This window comes from Rhinopithecus bieti, unplaced genomic scaffold, assembly GCF_001698545.2.
Source record: "Rhinopithecus bieti isolate Rb0 unplaced genomic scaffold, ASM169854v2 scaffold_32012, whole genome shotgun sequence".
Lineage (NCBI taxonomy): Eukaryota > Metazoa > Chordata > Mammalia > Primates > Cercopithecidae > Rhinopithecus > Rhinopithecus bieti.
In genome coordinates, this window is record NW_016814432.1 from 2,350,750 (window position 1) to 2,374,101 (window position 23,352).

General features: G+C 44.0%; 1 protein-coding gene across 2 annotated transcripts in view; it reads left to right on the forward strand.

Annotated features, from left to right (window-relative positions):
- The window catches only part of MYLK4 (myosin light chain kinase family member 4), a 99,390-nt gene that overhangs the window by 16,168 nt on the left and 59,870 nt on the right, over positions 1–23,352 (forward strand). Inside the window, exon 1 of one of the 2 annotated variants that reach the window (XM_017850345.1) lies at positions 3,247–3,616. The exons of the other annotated variant lie outside the window; for it this stretch is intronic. Within the exon in view, the coding sequence (XP_017705834.1) occupies positions 3,476–3,616 (141 nt within the window). The 5' untranslated portion in view covers positions 3,247–3,475. Of the gene's footprint in view, positions 1–3,246; positions 3,617–23,352 lie in introns of those variants that run through there. 2 annotated transcript variants of the gene reach the window in all.

A 23,352-nucleotide genomic window follows, 5' to 3' on the forward strand; every position in this document is an offset into this window, starting at 1 on the left:
GGACTCAAGGATGCATGGCTCACACCTGTGATCCCAGCGCTCCGGGAGGCTGAGGCAGGAGTGGACGCGTGGCTCACACCTGTGATCCCAGAGTGGACGCGTGGCTCACACCTGTGATCCCAGCGCTCCGGGAGGCTGAGGCAGGAGTGGATGCGTGGCTCACACCTGTGATCCCAGCACTCTGGGAGGCTGAGGCAGGAGTGGATGCACGGCTCACACCTGTGATCCCAGCGCTCTGGGAGGCTGAGGCAGGAGTGGACGTGTGGCTCACACCTGTAATCCCAGCACTCTGGGAGGCTGAGGCAGGGGAATCACTGGAGGCCAGGAGTTTGAGACCAACCCAGGTGACATGGTGAGACATCTATTTCTACAAAAATAAAAAAAATACAAATAAAATAGCCAGGCATGGTGGCACACATCTGTAGTCCCAGCTGCTTGGGAGGCTGAGGCAGGAGGATTGCTTGAGCCCAGGAGTTCAAGGCTGCAGTGAGCTATGACTGCACCACTATACTCCAGCCTGGGCAACAGAGCAAGACCGTTTCTGAAGATTAAAAAAAAAAAAAAAAAGAGTTAGATAGTGCTAAGCTGAAACATAAATATATGTAGGGAGATCACTTTTGTGATAGCAAACTGCCTCCAGAAGTTGATAATTTGGAAGTTAAATATTTTAGAGTGTTTTGAGGGACAACTTGAGACTGTAATTTAACCCCTAGAAACCATCAGAGAATGTTCTTTGTAGTAAGTCTCATATCCCTTCTGTAACTCGGGCCTCCTGGCTTCGGTCCTGCAGTTGACACCCTGCGGAAGGTGGGAAGGAGTCACTAGGACCTCCATGTATCCCATTCAATTTCTTACTTGTCAATGGAGAAGGGCCTAGAGATGTCTGCAATAAATTTTCCTATCTCTCTGCGTCCACGTGGAGAATGGATAGGTGCATGTGTCAGAGGCACAGAGTTCTCCTTTCCATGGCCTGGAGCCCCTGCCTGCCCAGTTGGTGGGTGCCAGGGCAGCCAGCAGGCTTGGCAGCAGGTGGGTGGAGAAGGACATTCCAGCAGCTCAGATGTCTTCAAGTATGCAGACAGAGCTAGATTAACACGTCTTCATCTTCTGCTGGGGCAGCAGTAAATCTTTAAAATGCCACTCTTTTCTCTCCAGGGACTATAAAAAAATGCTTGTCGATTTTCTCCACCTATTCCCCTTTCTCTCTCATCCCTTCTCTCTTTGAGAAGATTAGCACAGCTAATCATAGTAGGAACATCCCTTGTGGTGCACTGGAAAGAATTTACTCTGAATTTCAGGCTCTCTGGTGACATGAAAGCTTTGTTCTGGAATCTTTCTGTGCAACTTCTTTAGAGTCTGGAACTACTCTCCAGTCCCAATAGGGGAAGAATTTTATATAGATTTAACAACTTATATTTGTTAAAATAGTTTGATAAAACTCAGATTCTTTTTTTTCCTGCTTTTAATCAGATTTTCTATTTCTTTTATTTTCTTCTACTGAATTTATTTTTAACTATCTTCTTTCTTTCCTCTATGTTTTATTGAGTTTATGAAACACTTCATAGCCTACTTTTCTTCCTTCTACTTAAGTTCTTGTTCTTTTAGTTTTTCTTGTTTGTTTCCTTTCTCTTTTTTTGAGACAGGGTCTCACTCTGTCACCCAGGCTGGAGTGCAGTGGTGTGATCTCGGCTCACTGCAGCTTTGACCTCCCTGGCTCAAGTGATCCTCCTGCCTCAGCCTCCAAAGTAGCTGGGTCTAGGGATGCACCATCAGCCATGGCTACTTTTTGTGTTTTTTTGTAGAGACAGGGGTCTGCCTGTGTTGCTCAGACTGGTCTTGAACTCCTGGGCTGAAGCGATCCTCCTGCCTTGGCCTCCCAGAGTGCTGGAATTATAGGCATGAGCGACTGTGCGTGGCCTATTTTCCTACTTTCCTTTTATTCTGTTTTCTACTTTTCTCTTTCTGTTATGTTCCAAAGGCTGTTCAGCATCACCTAAATTCTACCTACCATGTAAAATTTTTAAAGTTTTCAGCAGATAACCATAGGCCATAATAAACTAGATCTAAACATGCATACATGGCATGGTGTTGAAATCAAGTAAAATTTTCAAATTGGTCTGACTCACATGAGTGATGAGCTTGATAGCTACTGTGTCCATACCATTAAGTTATAAATGATGAACAGGTTTCATAACTGTAATTAGTATTATTTTTGTACAATTGAATCCGGGTTTTTTTCTTTTGTCAGTTCTCTGTTACCTATATAGCCAATAGCCCTTGTGTTGTATTTCCCTCAGATTTACTTGAATATTTAGTAGGATCACCACCACACCCCTCTGCTTGCTTAATGAAACACAGATGTGCCCGGTAATACTCTCAGTCAACCATTCGGCCCTGTGTGCATCTCACTGCTTTCCTCCGTGTACCACCCCCATCTCTGCACCCGAGGCCCGGGGTTGTCTGTGCTCACCTCCTCACCCCTTGTTTCCCCTCCTTCCTGTTCACCCCTAGTTACTCATGCTGCATCCAAAAGGCATGGTCCCAAGTACAAAAGTAGGACACAGGTTGTGAATACTCACTCTACAAAAATATGTCAGCATGGCCCACCGTTCCACATCTGCGCCTGTATTTATCCTAACGCTTGCTGATTTGTGTTTAAAAGCCTGCCGTCATAGGGAATAATTCTTTTTTAAAACCTGGCTTAAGTTCTTCCATATCCCAACCAGAGAGTATCCCAAAGCTGTGAGGGTAGAAACAAGCATGGCCCCAGCAGACTCAGGACCACACAGTCCCTGGAGTGTTTAAATGACTGGTACAAATGCCCCCAAGACCAAGCAAAGCAAAATATTTATTAACAGGATGTGCAGAGAGATAGAGTGGGTTGCAGTAAAGTGTGGATCTTCCTATTTTGATTGCAGTTGGTGGATTTAACACCAGGTGGCATTTCCTGACCATCTGCTGTGAAATTGTACCATCAGCACCACCCATAATGACTATAACTTAGATCTCAAAATAACAAGTCTGAGGGCAGAGGTTTTGTGATTTTTAAAGTTGCATTTCCCCACCCCCACCCCTGTGCTGCTCACCCTGTAAGGGCAGGAAAAAGCTCCCTGGCAGTGGCCCAGCCTTGGCAGCCAGCAGATGCCAGATACAGTGGTGCTAATTGTCCTTGAACTGGGAACAAACGCGCATTCACGGCGCTGTCAATTATTGCCAGCAGGTCTCCCGATGCCCCTACACCTGTTTCAGATCTGTCACACAAGGCCATCATATTTTTCCTTTTAAAGAGGCAGATTATTTGCTGATCACGTAACTGGAGACATCCAAGCAGGACTCTGCAAGAACCCTCTGTAATTCGGTGACAGCCACTCCTCAGGGCAGAGCAAAGGGTGACACTACTTGAGAAGTGCTGGTGCTAGATCAGGGCAGGGAAGGAACATATAAGCCAAGCGACATCCACAGCTGCTCCCAGAGAATGGACTTCACACTCAGAAGAAAAGACGTCTGGGTTGTAGGTAGCGTGTGCCTTCTCTCGTCTTCAGTTCTCTGGCGCTTGATCCGGTGCGTCATGACCCGGGGAGGCCACTGGCAGGCTCCTGCTCTTGAGGACGTGCAGGTAGTAAAATCACTTTGATCTAAGACAGATTCATTTTCTTTGAATGTTTCCAACCTGGGAGTGGCACTTGCCAAAGAAAATGGAATGCATGCCCTGGCTGAATCTCTGCCCAGGACCCTGGCCTTAGGGGTAGTTGGGGTAATAATAGTGGCATGTGGCACATTTCAACCTTTCAAACACTTGCACCAACTTTTGGGGAACCTCACGGGCAGGGATTCCCCGTGCATATTAAAGTTGGTGATCTGTTTTTGTTTGTCAGAGCTACAAACAGTGTCCATATCTCTTCATTCTCCTACTTCTTACGTGACTTATGAAAAGAAAATAAAACAAGCAAAAGTGCTTTTATTCTTACCAAGAAATCGATTGTAAGCACAACACGTGCAGCGATCAGCCCTTCTGAGCATAGCCTTCTCCGCTTTCTCCTTTGAGCCATTGCCTGATAAAGCATTTCATGTAACACCATAGCTATTCCGGAATGGAATTCAGTCAGGAGTGTAGCAGAATTCTGGAAGAAGAGAAATAATTCCTATCCTAAGAATTTCAGCACTTTTCAAGAGAGGGTATTCACTTCTGGGAAGACAACTATTCGCACATATTTAGATCTCTTATCAATTAGCATATGATAAATTATTTTTAAAACAATACACAACAGTTTAGAAAGCACTATGGAAAATAATCTGAATCATTGCTCCTGTCTGAAGGTGGGTTTATGGCAGTGTTTCTCAGCCTTTTTTTCATTATCATCCACCACCTCCTAGACCTTTTAGGGTTTTTTCCCCTTAGTTGACTCCTCCCATTCGATTTTAATACCACATATATACTGCATACCTGTTGATGCCTTGTTTGTATATCTGTGCTTTATACGTAAAAAGAGTAAGATTTTTTTCACACACCCCCAGAAGAACCAATTTTCATTCCTTTGGGCCATCGACAACGCATGCAGCTAAAAAAACTTCTGTAGGGGAGTTAGGCAATCTATCCCTATACCTGTGTATAAATGCCGTATTTATTTCTTGTTCAACAAGAAGCCACCAACTCCGCATCTTGTTGGTGTTCAGAAGTCGGAGAGCTCCAGGGGTCGGGCTTTCCCGGTTTCCTGAGCCTTTCCAGGGAAGCTTTCCACAGCAAATATTTCTGGAGCATCAAGTTCATTTTAAGAGGAATTACCCAGTCTTGGAATGGCTTGTCAATCATCTGATCTATCTTAGTTGAGGACAAAGTGAAAGAGATGGAAGAAAGGAAGAGTTTTTTTTTAATTTATTTTTATTTTATTTTATTTTATTTTTTTAGTAAGCAATCACAAAGCATTATAATTCCCTGCCGGTCTGACCTAGCATCATGGTGAAGTCTATGTTTTTAGGCAGTCACTGTGGCCCAAGGATTAACCATTTTTCGCCGTTTGTCGTATCTCCTGTGGGAGATGCCAGGGGGACTACATTTCTCCTGTGGGAAGTGCCATGAGGGCTTTCATCTTCATCTTCCATGTGGAAAAGAATGTGTCACTCACTCAAGCTGTAAGACTGTAGCCCTCGTAGCATTTCCCAGTGAAAACGTCAACAAGTTTTGTGAGTTAATTAGGAGTATTGTGGATGTATATTTTAGAATGCTTTTCCAACTTTTTAGCCATAAAGAAAATCTCTCTTAGAGTGTACAACATGTCCTCAGAGCTTTTCTGATTGCTAATGCATATTTAGAAACGTGAGCAAACTATTGTCTTTGAAATATCTACCAGCACAGCAGTTTTAAGAACTGTCTTTTGTCGCGGCATCAGTGAATCCTATATATGATATGAATGTGCTCCATCTCCATTCAAGACAGAGAGCATCCGATGTACTGTGTGTAGATACCTGCCCATGTAAATTCTGAGTGTCCTTGACCAAACGCACAGATGAGTCATACTTATGTGTATGCTGTTTCAGCTTCTTAGAGTAATTAAAATTATGATAGTTTTATGCCATTTCTGTTGTTTTAACATGAGAAAAATATCTTTATTTGCTCTCTCTGAAAGTTAAAACAACATAGTCAAAAATACAAATGTTGCAAATCAAGTCTGTATTTCCAAGTAAGAGAATGGTTAGCATACTTGATAACAAAGTCCCTAAATATAGATGCCCAAACTACAATCCTATCCACTTACCTAAAACATAATGGTTATAAAATGCACATTTATCTATTCGTTTTCCAGATCTTATTTTCACATACTACTATCATGATTTTTGCTATATTTACGTGCTAACTTTATTCCTATTAATATTTTCATATGTTGAGTCATTTAAGACATTTTAATCAAAGCAAAATAAAGTGAAATCATGGTTTTGATGTTTTAGTTATCGATTTTCTAATGCACAATAACACACACATAAGTTTTAAAAATGGATTGTTACTATATGATCTAAAACACCTAAAGCCTCTCACGATGAAGTGGCCCAAAATCAGTCTCTGGACATCTGACTCAGGAAGCTATTCCAGGTCTTTGCCCTGTGGTATTCGACCCTTTCACTTATTTCTCATTTTCTGCCCACCACATGGTGACAACAAAGACCACTTCCCTCAAGACAGCAGACACGGAGAAGACAGATCATAGGCAGCGTTTAGTATAGAAAATAGGTAACAGGTAAAGTTTATGTAGGATTTCTTATGTGCCCAGCACCATGTCTCTACAATGTCATTCCTGAGTTCCTACCAGAAAGCAGAGCCCAAGCATGCATGAGGGTGGCTTGTTTTGTGAACTGACTCCAGGGAATAGGTGTAGGGGCTTGAGGAGTATGAAACAGGGAAGGAGAGAAGCCCCAGCAAGGCTGAGTTGCCAAGCTGCCTACTTCAGACAGGATGACCTCAGAGCCACCCACCCATAGGACCGACGCAGGCACTGGCACTGATTCCCTGGGCGCCATCTCCACCATCGGGGGGTCTTGTGGGGTGACTGTCCCCCTGGCATTTTCAGTTGCATATGCATAAATACCAGTTCCCAAGAAGGTCCCGCAGCAATGCCAGAGAACCCTGGAAAGAAGGCGTAATGTGGTGGCCTGAGGTGAAGCACTTTCAGACTACACCTCTGTGGAGCTGGCTGCCACAGTACTGGCTGGAGCAGAGGTGGGGGAGAGCACACGCGGAGGACAAGGAGAGGTGCACCTATTCTGAGAGGTGCACCTATTCTGATGCCTTTAAAGTCTCACTGTCAGCCATGAGGTAGATACTATTTCCTCCACTTTACAGACCCAGGAAGGCTCACCGACCTGCCCAAAATCCACATATAAAAGAGTTGGGCTTTGAACCCCATGGTGGTCTCCTGGCTTGCACTCTATGCCACCATCAAGGATTGTCCCGCTATACTCAATTTTGTCCTTCACAGTTAAATATCCTGTTCAAGATGAACCACGGGAGTCAGGAGATGCAGCTTCCAGTCCTGGCTCTGCCCTCTCAGGGGAGTGCTTTAAGTTCTTTACTCAACAGTATATGCAGGTCAGTTTCTGCAGCTCTGTCTACTGCACAGCGTTGCTCTTCCTGCCAAATAAAGTACCATGCCTGTGTGAAAGTTCTCTGTAAAATGTAAAATGCTGTATGTTAGTACTGCTGTCAGTACATTTCTCTTATGTGCTTAAGTATCTTTAGGCCCTAGGTCTTCTTAAATATGGAGATACAACCTGTACAATGCATCCTGGCATTTTGTATTAATTTTAATGATTTTTTAAAACTTCATTTGCCATTTTTAATAGGGAAAAGTATCTGATTTGCCAGTCCATTGAGGGTGATAGTATGCTGTGTGCTCAGTTGGATACCAGTATAAACATAATCCATGACTCATGGCTTCCTCCACTTGGGGTTTCAGATGCACACAGGTTATCATGGCATTCCCATAGTGAATGGGACACTGAAGGCTGTGCTCTGACCCACACGTTGTGACTCAAAGATTAGGGACCTTAATGCATAGATCCCGAGGAACTTTGGGGGTCAGCTCATCCAAACCCTTCTCTGAAGAGAAACTGAAAGTCCGGGGGAAGTCAGATGGACTCATCCAAGATTCCTTAGTATCTAAGCATTTCTTTAAATATTTATGCCTAGAGTCTGTATTAATTTACTCAGCAAATACTGAGCCCCCACTGCACAAAAGACACTGTGTTGGTTCTGGTTGGGCTCTCCAGTAATGGTTGCCCAATATGATTTTTGTTTGGAGGAGAAATTCTTGAAACCCAAAGACAAGTGAGACAGAGTAGGGACCCTTCTTAGGTGCCTAATGGGCACCCCTCCCCTCCAAGCATGGAAAAAAAAAAAAAATAAGTTTCTTCCAAAAAATTCCAGGCATCTAGCTAGCCCTGAATATTAAACAACTTAGTAAACAAGAAGGTAATAATAGCATAAAACAATAGCCAAGGAAGTTTGAGTGACAAAATGTTTGGTTCCCTATTAAAACTAAATATAACATCTTAACATATGTCCCTGGGTTGTTTTTCAGAAACCCAGATCCACACCAAATAAAGAAATACCATCTGCTGGTTCATAGACCTCAGCTAAGGGGGAACTGAGGACTAAACTTTAACCACTGCTCTTTGTTCTAAATTTCTTCCTGAGAGGCCTGGAAGAGGTCATGCATAATAAGCCAGACCTAACATTGTTTTCTGCTCTTCTTAAATTTTTAGACAAAGCTTTCCCTCCCTAATCAATCACAAATAGGAAAGTCTTTAAATCCATCAATGATCTGTGAGCCTTCGCTTCATGATATTCCACCTTTTTAGGTTAAACCTATGTAGAACCTCAAAATACTGATTTATGACTTTGCCTATAACCTCTGCCTCCCGTCTTCAAAAACCCTTACCTGTAAGCCATCTGAGAGTTTGGGTGTTAAGCACAAGCTGCCCGATTCTGCTTGCTTAGCAGCCTGCAATAAATGCCTCTCTTCTCTTGCCAAAATCCCAGTGTCAGTCTTTGGCTTTGGCTTTGCTGGGCCAGGTTGGCAGACCCGTTTGGTTTGAGAGCACAAGTGGTTTCACCTATTAATGGTTACTGATGGTCTTAAAAAGAGACAGAATCTGTTCAAACAGGATCATTTCTTTAAAAGGTAAACATAGATACATATTCTGTTTGTGAAGTGCTTTTGTCCTTGATACAGAAACGCATGCTCTATGTTAGGATGTCCCTTAGACTACTTGGCAATCCAAGTAATTTAGAAACTGAAAAACTGACAGTGACAAGTGTGAAGTCTTAATTCTTTTCTGCTTGCTAGAATGAGCATGTTGAATTGAGATGATAATACAGATACGTTTTTACAGTCTTAAAGTTGTGTTTGTGTGTAACCTATTTTGGATTTAGGCTTTTAATTTGGGTATATTTATTTATTCACTCATTTTATTTGACAAATGTGTAAATGGTTCTTACTGTGTTCCAGACCTGATTCTAAGTGCTTTGCAAATGTGAACTCAAACACTGCCACAACCTCAGGAGGTAGATACCCCCGGGTTGGCTCAATGGATGATAATAGTGAATGCTAATGTTTCCTGTTGCCTTAACTGTGTTCCAGGCTCTGTGCTAAGTCCTTAGTGTGGAATCTTCACAGTGGCCCATGAAGTTGGTATAATTCTTTTTTTTTTTTTTTTTTTGAGCTGGAGTTTCGCTCTTCTTGCCCAGGCTGGAGTACAATGGCGTGATCTCAGCTCACTTCAGCCTCTGCCACCTGGGTTCAAGTGATTCTCCTGCCTCAGCCTCCTGAGTATCTAGGATTACAGGCACCTGCCACCACACTCAGCTAATTTTTGTATTTTTAGTACAGACAGGGTTCCACCACGTTGGCCAGGTTGGTCTCGAACTCCTGATCTCAAGTGATCTGCCTGCCTTGGCCTCCCAAAGTGTTGGGATTACAGGTGTGAGCCACCGTACCTGGCCAAAGTTGGTAGAATTCTTATCTATACCTTGTAGGTGAGCAAACTGAGGTTTAGTGAGATCAGGAACTGGCCCAAAGTTATGAAGCTATATACCATCTGATCTTTGGAGGCATTCACTTTCCCTACATATGAAACAGGTGCTTAGGTGTCTTTGTAGAAATTTTAACTGAATTTAAAATATTTATCAACTATCAACAATCCCAACAGAGTGGGACATATTTTACAACTGATAAACTTACATTAACATATCATTATCACTCAGAGTCCGTGGTTCACGTTAGGGTTCACTCTTGTTGCGCATTCTGTGGGTTTGGACAAATATATAATAACATGTATCTACCGTTATAGTAACTTAAGAAGTGTCCAGATGAAAGATTATTCGAAAACAAGCTGCTATCAGTGATGAATTTTCTAAGGACAGTTTATAGCCACATGATCTGAAGTATGTTTTAAATTTGATTGTTGCTTTGGTTGGTCGGTTGATTTCTTTATGCAACTGCAGCCAGCCTATATAGATAAAAACGTCCACTTTCTTTACCACAGCAAATTGAGGGTCTTCTCTGCAACTGCAAGGTAACAGTGACCTCCAGTGGGGAAAAGTTGCAAAAGTTACTGCAGCAATGCAGTGAAGTCACAGCATTTTAAGCTAATCCTAATTGTTGAAACCAATGTCAGGCCACCCTCAGCTCTCCGTTCCTGGACACACAAGCTGCTAGGAAAGACTACACTGGAACTAATGATTCCCTCACGCATGTAGAATAAGGCTGGAAGATTATAAACAAAATGCAGTTTGCCAGCATGCTCTAAAATACTTTCTTTCATTAAACAATGTATTAATATGTTTCCCGTGCTCAGTACTTTATTAATCATAATTAAGTCTTGACTACAGAGTGGAATTGACATTTCACTAAAGATAGATCAGGAAGATGGGTAATCCAAAATTTATCCTGTTTAGCTTTTTATAGTGTCACCCATTTGCTAGTTTTGCAGGGTTGCCTGCTCACATGTTTTGCCTGATAATGAGAAGTTACATTGTGACACATTCTTACTGTGCAATCTAGTTTCACATAAGACCACCATCTTGAATTTCATTTTCTGCCTGTGACACGAGGATATTGTTTAGCCTCTCTCAACTATTTCCTCGTCTGGGGTTAATAACATTGGCCCCACAGAGTTGTTGTACAAAGCAGTTAACACAGTGCTTGGCTTAGAGAAAAAAAAAGCTACATGAACAAAACAATATGCTCTTACTATTAATGTCGCTAAACTTTACACCATCTACCATTCTAGTAATTTATAGGGCATATTGTCTATGACCCAATATCTTTCCTGCTCAGAGTCCTACAGATCTAGTTTCCTGAAGCACATTTTCTTCTTTCATGTCTTTCCACACTTAATTTCTTTCTGTGTGTGATGCTGTCACATTTCCCAGGCACGGGGCTGGGATCCTGGCTTGATGCCACATTGCCTGGAGCTATGGACTCCCCGTCCCTCCTCTGTCACATCCTGTCAGATACCAAATTCTGCATATGATTTCTTGAAATGTATCTTACATCTCTCCTTTTCATTCCTACTGGTATGACTGCAAAATGTGTTAGTTCCTCTCCACCCCACTGTCCTCTAAGGATGTGAACAGATGAGTTACCATCAGAGACTGAAGAAGGAGAATGGAACTTCATCCAGTCCAGCAAGAATAAGATGCCCAAGTACTACCAAGGTCACAGGTGTGAAAATGCCCTGGAAAATCAAAAGCATTAAGCAATGCATAATGGTAGGATCGTATTATTATTATTATTTTATTTTATTTTTTGAGATGGAGTCTCGCTCTGTCACCAGGCTGGAGTGCAGTGGCACGATCTCGGCTCACTGCAACCTCCGCCTCCTGGGTTCAAGTGATTCTCCTGCCTCTGCCTCTCGGGTAGCTGGGACTACAGGCGGGCGCCACCACACCCAGCTAATTTTTGTATTTTTAGTAGAGACAGGGTTTCACCATGTTGGCCAGGATGGTCTCTATCTCTTGATCCACCCACCTCCGCCTCTCAAAGTGCTGGAATTACAGGCGTATTATTTGATGTGCATAAGAACTTAGCAACACAGTCTTCGTAGAACGTAAGAGAAGGCAGAGACTATTTTATCGGACAAATGCAACTCAGTGTGTCATGAGAGCCTGATGCAAATAGTGTACAAGGATTTATAAATTAGGAAATTACAGCAGTTACTATAATCAATGTAACAAAAGGGGCAGGAGGGATTCCTTTGATGTCTTGTCTGGAATTTTTGTCTCTTAATATGTCAAACGGTGAACCACCACTGACTTACCTAGCTGTGAGATACCACGGTGGACGCTGTCTCTCCACCTTCCGTTCTCTGTCCTTTTCCCCTGAGAATCGCCACAGTCTGTTAGAGTGTATTTTCAGATGAAATTAGCTGGGGATGTAAGGAAGAATGGAAAGCCACCAGGCACACAGTCTTAAGCTAGTTCACCATAACATAATGACTTGTCATTGAAACTCATCAACAATAGTACTTCCCATTATTCTATTTCAATATTATGTTTTTGCATGATCAATATTCTCTTATGTGAGATTTTAAATATTATTCCAATACATAATATTAGAGATTTTCAATGCAGGTTAGAATGTTAAAGGCTCTGAGAGGCTTCAGTTAAAAACTTAGCTGGATGTAGTGATGGGTGCCTATAGTCCCAGCTACTTGGGAGGCCAAGGCAGGTGATTCGCTTGAACCTGGGAGGCAGAGGTTGCAGTGAGCCGAGATCGCGCCATTGCACTCCAGCCTGGGTGGCAGAGCGAGACTCAATCTCCAAAACAACAACAGCAGCAAAAACAACAACAACAATGACAAAAATATTTTAAACCAGGCACATGGGAAGCATGTAATAAATGTTAACTTTATCTGTAACAGTATGATTATTTATCCTGAGAGCTTTCAAAATTTATTTGACTTCTGACCTTTTCTATCTTTTTTTTTTTTTTTTTTTGAGATGGAGTCTTGCTCTGTCGTCCGGGCTGGAGTGCTGTGGTGCAATCTCGGCTCACTGCAAGCTCTGGTTCCCGGGTTCACACCATTCTCCTGCCTCAGCCTCCCAAGAAGCTGGGACTACAGGCGCCCGCCACCACGCTCGGCTAATTTTTTGTAGTTTTAGTAGAGATGGGGTTTCACCATGTTAGCCAGGATGGTCTCCATCTCCTGACCTTGTGATCCACCCACCTCGGCCTCCCAAAGTGCTGGGATTCCAGGCGGGAGCCACCACACCCGGTGACCTTTTCTTTCTCCTGACTCATGATTAACATTCAGGGAGCTATGAGATGTGCGTTGGGGTGTGCTGGTTTAGGGTGGACTGATGATTGACTTTGATATCAAATAGGCCCAAATTCAAATCCCTGTGGAGACCACTTACCAGCTGCGTGACCTAAGTCATTTAACTTTTCTGAGTTTCAGGTCCTGGTTCATCAAATTGGTGTAATAATGCCAACCTTGCAGGATCATTGGGAGGATTAAATTAGCAATTTGTCTGTTAGAGATGTGACCCAAAAACTTAATTTCCGTTCCGCTTCGTTGTTTTTTCCCAAACCTGTTCTCATTCTCTCTCCCCTTCTATGCCTTTTGAAATCCTTCAAGGCCAGATTTAAATCCCAGCACCGTTGATTCTAATTTTACCTCCCCAGTTCGCATTGATCACATACGCTGTGCCAGGTGTGTGCATAGTGTTGCGGCCCTGTGTCATAGATGCCATTTCATGGGTTTGGACCTCCATTCCTGAAAAGCTGGAGCTCACTGCTCATGGGGATCATTCTCTGTATTTCTTTGTATCCTTCACATGAGACATGTGCATTCTCAGTTGTGTACTAGTTATTACCAATACATTTTAGGCATGATTTTTTCTTTGATGTCTTAGAAGTGAGGATAATGATTAATGTACTTATTTCAAATATTTAAACAATGTAATGAATAGGGCCAGCCTTCATATAGCAGAATATCTGGAATAATATACCATTTGTATATTTTTTCCCAAGAGCTTCCAAGATTGGAATTTTAATCATTTCTAGACTGGCAGACTCAATTTTGAGCAGTCAGAGTGGCCTGACACGCCCTGGCTTTTTTCATTTACCTTCAGATCAGAGTGTCAAAAATGAGAGAAAAATACCTGTAGTTGTGGGTGCTTTCTGTCCCCTTATGAAGAAGGCAACCCGATTCTTGTAAGTCAGGACTTGTCTGTTAACTCTTACTGAGACGGCTCTAACACAGGAAGAATGGTTTGCAGTGATGGCTAAGAGGCACTGCCCAGATTCTGAAGTTCCTTCTGAATCATCTAAGAAAGAGTGCCTTAATTTGAACTTAGTTTTGTTTGTTTTTACATATTCTAAGCTTTAATAGGTGCTGTTTTATGTGTGATGCAAACATGGTCATCTTATCACAAGCTGGAATCTGATTGTTCAGAGTGGCTCCTGCCTGGGCCTCAGCATTCCCTGGGAGCTGGCTACAAATGCAGGCTCTCAGGCCCCATCCAACCTGCTGAATAGGAATCTGCATTTTATCAGGGTCCCTGGATGACTCATGTGCACATCAAAGTGTGAGAAGCACTAGAATATTCATTAACTCCTGCAGTCGAATAATGAAGTTTACTTCAAAAAATGACTGAAAGAAAAATAAAGGTAACATGTACTACTGCAGTTGTGAATATATGCTTACCTAAGTAATATTCCTATGCGTATTACATTTAAATACACACATATATGCACATATGTGTAGGTGTGTGTATAATATATATGTGTGTGTGTGTATATATATACACACACACTCATACACACACATATATATATAGTCTCTCAGGCTATTCCTTGGGAACCAGGCAGCATCCTTTTTTGAACATTTTAAGAGCATATTTTCCTTGATAAGATAAATATTTCTAGTAATAGTCCTTTCCATTAGATTTCCCAGGCCGACGAAACACAGAACTTGTCCTGCAGCCAGTTAGATAAGCCCCGGTGAGAGGACGTGTGAAGTGGCAGCACTCCCCTCTGCCCTGGGAGGGTCACATTGGTCCCCTGGAGGGTAGATCTGGGTTCCAAGTTCCTCGCCCATTTGAAGGGCGGTGGCCCTGTGACAGCCGCTGACAGCATGGAAATTCCTTGGTCTGCCCTTGTCAGCAAAGCAGCAGATGGTTTAGCAAAAGCCACATATGTGCTGGGTAAGGGAACAACCTGCGAGATTCCATCCTGTAACAGAGTTGTTTCTGGCAGGTGCCCACTAGCAAGGGTTTGCCGACATGAGTACGTGTGGCGTGGAGCAGCTGAATACCATTGCATTCTACTGTGGCTGGTTTTACCATGTGTTTTGGCTCGTAAGTTCCCAGGGTTGAATGGAAAGGTCATTAGTGTCTGGAGTTTGTGGTCCATTTGGGCTTTGGCACTCACATTAGGTAAGTGACCTTGACTTTGAGCAAGTTGTGGGATGCTCTGACATTATTATTTATTTATCAGGGATGAGAACCACTGTAGATAAGAAGCACCTGGGGTACTAGGTTAGCATCCAGATTCCCAGGTTCCCCTAGAGCCACCAAAGCAGCATCTTCATGGGTGGAGCTTGGGAATCTGTGCTTTCGATAATCCGCCAGGGGTCTCATGAGAAGTGTGGTTCGTGCTGTTGGAGGGAATCCACTCGATTCCTATCCACTCACTTTCCTTCTTCATCTTTCTAAACTCACACATACCAGGAGATGCCAACTGACAGCTGAGAGAGTGATATGGTGTCATTGCTAGGAGTTGGTTAGACTATAATAAAAAGTGTATTAAATTTTAAAATATTTGAGCTCTATCTGGGCTGACTGTGCATCCTCTCTCCCTCTTACAGCTCAGTTAGTCTTGTGACCACTTAGGCTTCCTTCTCTGTGAGTGAGGCTGATGACACATGGTTCCTCATTCTGAGTGAACACTCCATGCTCAGTTTGGCTGATACCATTGAGTTTCTAGCTCCTCCCATTGCTTGGTTGGTTTCTGAGGTCTGTTGGTCTCTGGGGATTATGAATTCACAGAAAACTGTAGGGACTGTAGTTTTTACACACGTGTTTCCATTTCCACCATAACTCTTCTGCCTTTGGATCCGCTGCGCTATGACTGAAATAGGAGAAATTTTGTGGGGATAAAAATTTGATTCTCTTATACCTAGTGAAGTCAGAAACCTTTCTCTGGCAGAAGGCTGGCTTCTGTTACAGTTTGCGTAAAAGACCTAATATGTGGTTGAAGTCGCAAAAGCCCATTTTTGCAAGGTAAAACCAACAGATTATAAATAATTCAAAAAGAAGAAGGATATAATTTGACAGTTTAAAGAAGAGTTGAGACCATTTTTTGTTCTGTGTGAACGCAGGTAGAAGGGCCATTCTCTGCCTGAATAGTTATAATAAAGTCAACCTTCCTTGAATTGACTTGAGAAATTGAATGAAATCCAACTCCAGTGTTATTTAGCTCTAAGCATGTCCGCAAATAGATCAAGGGAGCAGATGGGGACAGAGGGTCAAGGAAGGTTGTGAGTGAAAGAATGTTTGGAAGGAACAGCCAGGGCTAGGTGGAGTGAAGCCCAAACTCTCTGTGATGTAGGGTCACCACCCAGGATGTTGATCTAACATCCTCCTCAGACTCTCTCAGCTCCAGTGGATCTCAGGGGTCACTTGGCATGATAGACACAGTGTGGTGTTCCTAGGGCCACAGCAGAGCTGGCTGATAAACTCTGTCAGCCCAGGATCCACTCAGGCTGACTCTGTGGCTGTGTGTGTAGACCTAGGTGGACGCTTCTGTAAACAGAAATACAAGGACTTGTTCTACCCTGCTCTGGCTAAGTTGAGAGGATTTATTGAGTGCTTCCTGAGTGCTCAGATATCCACTAGTATCTATAGAAGAGGCCAAAGAAATGGGGTTTCCAGTGCCCATCATGATGAGCTGTTGGACCTATGTAAATCTCTGCAGCTTGCTGAGTGGGTATTTGAAATATGGGGTTAACACTATTGTTCTCATCTGGGATGCTGTGCAGGTAAATATATACTGTGCATGAAATGCTTGGACTGTGCCTGGCACAAAGTTAGCACTCACTAAATGGTAGCTAAAATCATTATTAATGGTATTATTACCATCACTCCAGAAACTTGCCATTTCTTGAAAGCTGGCATGTCTGATTACGTGAATCAGGAAGAAAACAAGGCTGGCCAAAGGCCAGCATGGGTCTTGGAGGCTATAATCTTCCAGGTGCATTTTGCAGTTGTATGAGCAGGCTGGTCCAGGCCAATTTCCAGGTCTGTTTAGGCTTCCTCCCTCTCACTTAAGTTTGTGCAGAAATGGAGTGCACCCTCTGCTCCCTGGAGATGATCAGCCTGACTGCCTGTGGACGGCCTCCCCACTGCTCAAAGGATGACGCCATGGTCACCTACTTGCTGCCACTTGCTCTTCCTCACCAGTCTCCTTAAAATGCTAACTTTGGAGCCAAATCTCAGGTCCTTTTGTAATAAAAGATAACCTAAGGATATAAAACTGGACTCACAGGAAATAACATTGCTTCATTTTACCAATATCCATTAAGCACCCAACGGGTGGGTGTGGCCTGGATGAGTGAGGGAGGTTGAATACAACGATGAATAAAAGAAACAGTCCCCTCCCCCACCAATCTTAGAGAGAATTCAGCAGTGGAAAAGGGTGCTCAGGGTTAAGACCAGAGCAGGTGCCATAGGAGTCCAGAGCAGTGGAATTTTATCTCATCTGTAGGTATTAAGGAAGGCATCTCTGAGCAGGTGAAGTTTCATCTGCACCTGAAGGATAGCGGGGACTGAAGCCGGGGCACATTGGAGGCGCTCAGCAAAGGCTCAGCACGGGGTGAAAGACTGGCCAGGCAGAGGGAGAAGCACCTCCAGTGGCCATGGCTCAGTGACCAGGTTTCAGACCTGCCTACCCAGAGTCCAGAGAAACTGGGGCCTCTTATCCAGCCCCAGAGCCGAGACACCAAGGTGCAGCCTGTTTACATCCTCTTGTCATGTCCCATTTCCTCATAATATTCCTACCATTTTTTGTCACCCCTAAAAGTTAATTCTAGCAGTTCCAGGATTCATTCCTGGGACTTCCTAGAAATGAAATTATGCTTGGTACCATTTCCCTTCCTTCTGAAATTACTGTTGCTATATTTTAGTATGTTTTGGGGAGTGAGAAGCATTACTTACCTCTAGTTTTCCATATAACCTCTTCTGATGACTACCCCTTTTAAATCTTTTTTTTTAAAAAGGCTATCCAGCCTGAATTAGCTTTTCTGTAAGAAAAGGTCTTTCGTGGTTTATAAATTTTAATGCAGGATGCTAACTGCCAGGATATTTTTGGATTACAACCAGGGGTTTAAGCAGCCTCCCGTAACATGAAACGAGGCCAGCCTGAACTGCACCTGGACACAGTGGCCCTTTCATCCTTCACGTTCAAAGTCGTGACACCTCCCGCTTTCAACCTTAGGATGTTGAGAATTTTCTTTTTAAAACTCGTTTCCTGGAAACAGGTCTTTGCTGTGCTAATGGATAATTTTTCACTTCATATTTTTTTAAGATGAATAAATTCTATTTTTTTTCCTTTTGCAAATAAGAAAAAAAAACAGGGTGTGGAGGGGCTGTGGTAAGCATCTCCCCTGTGTTACAGAGCACAGGCCATTACTGTCCTGGATTTTTAAATGTTTCATTAGCAGCAGGGGATTCCTACACTGCCCTATTCATTCCTCCGCAGACACTGGACTGATTATTTTGACTAAAAGTGCTGAGTAAGAGAATGTTGCCTGGAAATTCGCCTGTTAAGTGAACGCCGGGGCCTTTAACCACATGGGGACCTGCGGGGCCTTTAACCACATGGGGACCTGCGGGGCCTTTAACCACGTGGGGACCTGCGGGGCCTTTAACCACGTGGGGACCTGCGGGGCCTTTAACCGCGTGGGGACCTGCCCTTCTGGCTACTTACAGCCTTTCATTCAATGTTGCAATGAAGGAAAACTGGAGTTTTCAGATTCAACCCCTTGCCCGTTTTCTGCATCCTTCCTCCGGCTATGCTGGACAATTCTCCGAGAATAATGGATCAGTCCAAGCCAGCAGGCACAAAATTAAAAGAGGGCTCCCTCGGGGGCAGTAGATTGACAGGGATATCCTTCTACGTGCCCTGTTGGCTCACGTCTTGGCCAGCTGACAGCGCTTCCCCTCCTTGGGTTTGGCGGACGGAGCACACACGTGCTTTCAGCCCCTCACTTCCCCGAAGGGCAGCTCCGTGGAGGGTGTGAACTGCGTGCTGCGGGCAGACGGCGTGCTGGAACACTTCCTCAGCACACTGTTCTTAGCTACCTGTCCATTCATTATTGTCGAACCACTGACATTTTATCTGGGAGACCCCCAAATCATGAAGTTCTGAAGGAAGTATAGTGAGTTTTTCAGTAAGGCGATGTGCTTTAGGGAGAAAATCCAGCATTTGAAGACTGCCAACTGTGTTTCTGTCTGGATGGAGGGAAGAAGTTGCCTTGGGCCCAGTGGCCCAGCTGGGAGGGACTGCTCCAGCCACCCTTCTTGCTTATGTAAATGAAAAACAATCAGAAGCCCCTGCCTTCATATAGGTCCTAACAGGATCCTGGATCCTCAGAAACTTCTCTCCCAGTGGTCTTGGTGTGTAAATGCTGAAAAATACCTCCTAGAGAGGAACAGCATGAGGTCTTCACCCCCTCCCCAGTGAGGTTCAAAGTCACTAAAACACATCCGATCCACTAAAGTCCCCAGTCTGGAAAGCATCCCGAGAGGCCTGAAGAGAAGCACTCCTTGAGGGAGCCTGGCCCCTGCTGCAGGTAAGGTTTAGGGTCAGGAAACTAAGGGAAATACAGGAACCCTTGGTGAAACTGGAATATCAGATAATGGTGGATCATGTTTAGTATAAGTTTGTAATCATTGGTACATATACCAAAGTTGTTTGCTGCTTATCTGAAATGTGAAATTTGCTGGGCATCCTGTATTTTTATTTGCATGATAATAGGGGCATGGCCTGTAAGTGGGGCTGGCACAGGAAGTGTGTGTCGTAACTGTGGCTTAGAAAGAGTGCGAGCTAAAGAGCTGGAACCTTGGGAGCCCGAGCGTGAGCACAGTTGGTGGACTGTGAGCCAGGAGGGAGTGGGCATCTCCTTTGAACCATGACGTGTGTGTACACATAGCAACCGTCTTTCTGTCCTGGTTATCACAGTGGCCAAAATTCCACCAACCTGGAAACCAAGCACATCCACATCTGCTATGACCTGATCTTTCAAACCAATCTGTCAAGCGCCCACCTCCCAATCCATTCTATTGCTGAGCCCTATGATAGCAAAGTGGGGAGGTAGCAACAGAAGGCAGAGACATAGAAAGCCAGGATCTGCCATCCACCATAGAGATTCTCTTTCCTCTGAGGTCAGCAGCAGAGATAGCTTCTTGGGGTGGGCGTGGATGGAAGACGAAAGAGATGCCAGGGACCCTGCGATTGGGAGGTGGGCGCTTGACAGATTGGTTTGAAAGATCAGGTCATAGCAGATGTGGATGTGCTTGGTTTCCAGGTTGGTGGAATTTTGGCCACTGTGATAACCAGGACAGAAAGACAGAAGGAAAACACATTCTGGGGCCCTTACGGGCTTCCCAGCTGCAGCCTCAGCTGGAGTGCCAACCTCTCTGGGCATGGCTGGGGAGCCAGTGGGGCCAGGAGGGTGAGGAAAGACAGATGGAAGAGAATTCAGAGACCAGCAAGCACGTGGGGGTAAAACAGGAAGTGGCAGAAGATGAGGATGCCAAGGCAGGTCGGCTGCGGGACACAGAGATCCTGGTAAAGGAGCTGGCACCTCTCCAGGGCTGGGCATCGTCAGACTGGTTTTATTTTTTTAAATAAAACTCTTCAGACAATACATGATGAGTTAAATAAAGGACGTAAAAGTGGTTTCTTCAGAGAGACGAGGACCCAGACCCCTCTTCTTCCATAGAAAACAGTAAGATTCCCCCGCACTGCCTGTGTCTTGCATACGAGAAACACCTGGAGACAAATCAGGAGCAACAAAGACAAAGTTCTGCAGCAGCCTTTCCTGCCCAGTGTCTGATGCCATTTATTGGGACTTTGTTTTTCAAACTGTGGTGCCTGGATCATGTTTGAAAACAGAGATATCAGCTCTGCTACTGACTACCTCAGTGACCTTGGGCTCCTTAGTTATCCTTTCTGTGCCTCCGTTTAATTGTGTGTAGAATGGGGGAAAATGGAACCCATACAAGGATGAGGTGAGCACTACGTAAGGGCTGTACCAGGGCTACTATAAGCCCTCAGTGAAGGCTAGCTTTTTTTTTTTTTTTTTTTTTTTTTTTTTTGAGACGGAGTCTAGCTCTGTCTCCAGAGTGCAGTGGCACAATCTCGGCTCACTGCAACCTCTGCCTCCTGGGTCCAGCCTCCCGAGTAGGTGGGATTACAGGCGCACCACGCCCAGCTAATTTCTGTCTTTTTAGTAGAAACGGGCTTTTACCATGTTGGCCAGGATGGTCTCCATCTCTTGACCTCATGATCCGCCCACCTCGGCCTCCCAAAGTGCTGAGATTACAGGCGTGAATTATAGCCATTATTAATAATAATGATGACGATGAGATAGGAACTATCTTATTACTTTTTATTTTAGAACCCCGTTCCAGTCCTATGAAATTAAAACTTCCGATCCTTCTGTCCAAATGCAACCTCGAGTGGTTTGTAGGCACTCTACAGTTTTGAAGCACTGCCTGTCATTTTCTGGGAAGAGCAGCTGTCTTTTGGGGGGAGCTTCCCACTCACCTGTGCATGGGTCAGGGATCTGGGCCCCTCCTGAGACTCTAGAGGAGAAGGCAGAGTTTTTCAGTGCCCCTGCCTCTAGCTCTGGGCAGCCCTTTCCATGGGATTCCTCCAGCTCTCCCAACTTCCAGGTAACGCTGACAGCACTGTGGGGCTTTCCAGGGTCTTCTCTTTCCTTGTGGACAGAATCTTAGAGTAGTGGAATCCAGGTTTTTATGTTTAAGGCTGAGCAGTGGCTTCATTTTGCTTTAAAAGGGAGCAGGCTTTGATTGACTTAATGGAGCCACTTCTTTAAGATCTGTGAAAACCGACAGTGAGACCAGAAAGAGCAAATCCTCTAGATTGGGTTCCACCTGTCCTGCCCACATCTCGGAAGCCACGCAGTGGGCTGAACAAGGCCACCTTTCAGATCGCAGAATCTGACACATTCACAATGTCAAAGTATTTTGTGTCACGAAACCGTTCTCTCCTGCTGTGAGATAATAATACAGTTTTAAGATATTTACACAGAAATTTGTTTTAGCCCAGGCAATTATTTAGTTAATTACATAGTAGGCACCCGGGCACAGTGGCTCACGGCTGTAATCCCAGCACTTTGGGAGGCCGAGGTGGTGGATCACCTGAGGTCAGGAGTTCAAGACCAGCCTGGCCAACATGGTGAAACCTCATCTCTACTAAAAATACAAAAATTAGCCCGGCATGGTGGCGGATGCCTATAATCCCAGCTACTCAGGAGGCTGAGGCAGGAGAATTGCTGGAACCCGGGAGGCGGAGGTTGCAGCGAGCCAAGATCCCACCATTGCACTCCAGCCTGGGCAACAAGAGCGAAACTCCGTCTCAAAAAAAAAAAAAAAAAATTCTAGGCACAGCTAAGGATGTGGAAGCTACTTTAGTTTGGGGTTCCTTTGAGCCATTCTGGCTTCTCACTTTGCCTTCTCATATTTGGTAATGACCTAACAACTCTGGGCATGGCTTTTGTCTCCTCTAAGTTGGAGTGGGTAATTTTCTCAATGACTGAAAGGATGCAATTTACCGAAGTAGCCCCTGAACGCTGAGATCTGGTTTCAGGCCAGCCACTCACCTAACAGTCCAAAAACACTTAAAGCTACTTCCTGGCAAAATGGCTGCCACTCTGCTGGCCCTGGGCTCCTTCTCTCCTCTCACCTACTACATCTTTCTGCTTTTTATTACATCGGTCTATAACACAAAACGTTTTCCTTTTTTGCGATTTTGCTGTTAGAGAGTCTCAAGATAATCTTTGGACTTTAATAACAGCATATGTTTCCCAAACATACTGGATATGTAGATTATTTCAGTCTTCTTAATGCCTTAACTCCATGAGATGTTTGCAACTGATAACAAGAGAGGTCAGCCAGAGAAAGGGACGGCTTAGCGCTTACTGGCCACTGCTTACCCTTGGAAAACCCCCTTAAAGTCTGTCTTAAAGATAAGAGACCAGGGTTATCTTACTCACCTTGCTATATAAAACTAGACCTTCCAAACACTGAGCTCGTTCCGTGCTAGAACGCTTATGAAATAGAGAGCTCTTGGCGGGATGATCAGTTGTCAGGTATGTTATTAATATCACAGAAGGCTGAGTGAGATGCACTCACATGTCCCTCCAAACTGCAGGATTCTTTGATTTTTAAAAATGTTAAATTTGGATGTACTTTGAGTTCTGATGCATATTCTCCCAGAACACATGAGGTTATTTCAAGAAGTGCTCTGCCTATCAATAGTTAAAAGATAAGCTTTACATTCTACTTATCTACAGCATATTCTTTTAAAAAATTTTCTTCCTTCCTCTCTCTTCTTTCCTTCCTTCCTTCCTTCCTTCCTTCCTTCCTTCCTTCCTTCTTTCCTTCCCTCCCTCCCTCCCTCTTTTCTTTCTTTCTCCTCCTTCCTTCCTTCCTTCCTTCCTTCCTTCCTTCCCTCTTTCTTTCTTTCTTTCTTTCTTTCTTTCTTTCTTTCTTTCTTTCTTTCTTTCTTTCTTTCTCTTCTCTCTCTCTCCCTCTCTTTTTTCCTTTCT